Below are 2,381 nucleotides of genomic sequence, written 5' to 3' on the forward strand. Positions count from 1 at the left end.
TTAAGTTTTGTTTTGCTTTTTTGTTGCACGCACACTCTACCTTCAGGATCAAACTCCCGTTTAAAAATGTCTGGCTGTGTTTTATCAGAGTGCCAGAAGTTTACCCTAGATCATCCCAGAGGTAAACTTTATGGATCAAGCAGCGTTCAAGCCGCCGAGCAGACTTTCCAAACGGCAGACAGAGCAGGAGACAGACGGAAAAGAAAACACAGAATATGATTCTGTCATCTGCCGTCCTGTGTTGTGAGCTCCCCTCTGGTGGGCTGCTTACTTCCTCCAAAAAAGGAGACACCAATTGACACAGCCAACCCCATTGGAGAACACAAACTAAGGTGAAGTAACCTCTGACCTGACAAAGAACAGATAAAGCAGATAAAAAACGGCTTGTTTTTATTTGCTTAAAATTTCTCTTTCTGTCAATTATCTTTGTTTGGCTTTGTTGCACCATATCCTTCTCCTCCTTTGCGCTCCTGTCTTTCCCCCCTCTCTCTCTCCACGGCTCTGCTTGTGTAACCTGGTGTCCGAGGAGTCACTCCTCTCTCCCGCTGTTCAGCTTTGTGGTGGTTCTGCATGGGGCTGCGGCTCTCCGAGAAGGAATTTCGGCAGACAGAAAGCAGATGGGTCCTTCTCAAACCCCAGCGGTCCCCGGGGGCCCCACCTGCCCTGCAATCTGAGGTCTTAGCGCTACACCTGTTGTGACTCGTCCTGCAGGTGAAGGGGATCCTTTAGCCTTGTTATTGTTTTTTCAGCTGACCAATTAGGAGCTCTGACTATTCATTTGACCGGCTTTGCTTTAGGTGTTTCTCTCCCTGTGTCTCTGCTGACTGCACCCTCCCGGCCTCTCTCCCCCCTCTCCCCCTCTTCCCCCCCCCTCCCAGCCAGTCGCTGTCTAGCCCAGCCTCAGCCCAGCTGACATGACACGCTGTGGATGTGGGTACGTGTGGAGCTGAAGGAGGAGACCTCCCTGCTGGGGTAAAGAGTTTGGAACGCGTTGAAAAGAGGCTGAACGCTAAAGCTCCTGGAGGATCAAGTGGGGCGAGCTGACGAAGAAGACGCACACGCTCCAAAAGCAAGGGATTTTTCAAAAAACTTTTTTGTTGTTGTTTTTGCTGCAGCAGCAGATATGAAAAGCCACACTGTGACTGCGTCTGTGGCTCTGCTGGTCCTCTGCTGCCTGCTGATTCCCAGAGGAGGGAGGAGTGCCGGGGGAATAGCTTCTCTCCTCCAGGAGAAGCAGACTCAGGATCAGCTGCAAGACGAGTCCCCGGATGATCGAGAAAGCGAGCAGGAGCTCGCAGGGGACCCACACCCACTGGGACGCAGCATCAAGGCCAAGAGAGAGGCACAGGGGACCTCACAGGAGGGTAAGAGCTGAGTGACGCTCTCTCGCCCACAGACAAAACAGTAAAACTGCTGAGTTGTACGGCGCCTTGTGGTTCTAACGTCACATTTTGTAATGTTATAAATGGAAAATTCAACATGTTTCGTTAAGATTTGATATCAACAGGAAATCAACAGAAAATAGTGGCATGATTAAAAAAGTAAAATAAAATAAGTACACGATTTTCAATACTTTTTTCTACAATTTAAAGTGTTGAAAGCGTAGTTTGAATTTTGCATTAAGTCCTGCTGAATCGATGCTCTGCAGATCCACATTGTGCTTAAGTCTGGACAGAGAGCACCTGTGAATTGAAATGTTCAAATGTTGACAGATTGTGGACTTTGACTGGACCATTCTCACACACAAATATGAACTGATCTGAACCTTTGTCCCACCCCATGCATGGAGAGATTCAGACTTTATTGACAGCTTACATCCCAGGTACACAAAGGAGCACCCAGGTGAAAAAAGTATACTTTAGTATACTTCAAACATACTTAAATTTGTGAAAGTACACTTTAAGTATACTAATTATTAAGTGTACTATCTATAAGTATATCTGAAGTATACTAAAAATACACTTGTACCAATTTCAAAATTAGTACTTTAAACACACTTAAACATAATTGTACCAAAATACACTTTTAATATATTAAATAAAAGTATACTTTAAGTGAACAAAGTATGAATTAATACGTATGAATTTTTAAGTACCTTAATAATCTTTTACTATTTATTAAAATTGCATACAATAAAAAAAGGATAATCATGATGTAATTTTTAAGAAAGTACCCAATCAATTTTCAGATGTGTGATGTAAAACCTTATAATCAACGGCATTAGCTCCAGTTCATACTCCAGACCAGATGGTGGCGGTATTGCACACTTTCATTTATTTAAAAACCGCCACAAAGAGAAGAAAAACTTGAACGCAGGGAAGATAAGAGACGCTGTTCAAATTCGCCATTTTTACTCGCATAATGCCTTAAAAGTAGAGAGG

The 2,381-nt window shown here is 43.9% G+C and overlaps 1 protein-coding gene across 2 annotated transcripts in view; it reads left to right on the forward strand.

The window, feature by feature from the left end:
- The first annotated feature begins 412 nt into the window (after window positions 1-412).
- aebp1b (AE binding protein 1b) overlaps window positions 413-2,381 on the forward strand; it is a 17,427-nt gene continuing 15,458 nt past the window's right edge. The window contains exons 1-3 of one of the 2 annotated variants that reach the window (XM_017306607.1): window positions 415-711; window positions 879-1,030; window positions 1,116-1,364. In XM_017306607.1, coding sequence (XP_017162096.1) covers window positions 1,124-1,364 — 241 coding nt within the window. In that variant the 5' untranslated portion in view covers window positions 415-711; window positions 879-1,030; window positions 1,116-1,123. Of the gene's footprint in view, window positions 712-878; window positions 1,365-2,381 lie in introns of both variants that reach the window. The other variant, XM_017306608.1, reaches the window with a different exon arrangement.

Source organism: Poecilia reticulata, linkage group LG9, assembly GCF_000633615.1.
Source record: "Poecilia reticulata strain Guanapo linkage group LG9, Guppy_female_1.0+MT, whole genome shotgun sequence".
Classification (NCBI taxonomy): domain Eukaryota; kingdom Metazoa; phylum Chordata; class Actinopteri; order Cyprinodontiformes; family Poeciliidae; genus Poecilia; species Poecilia reticulata.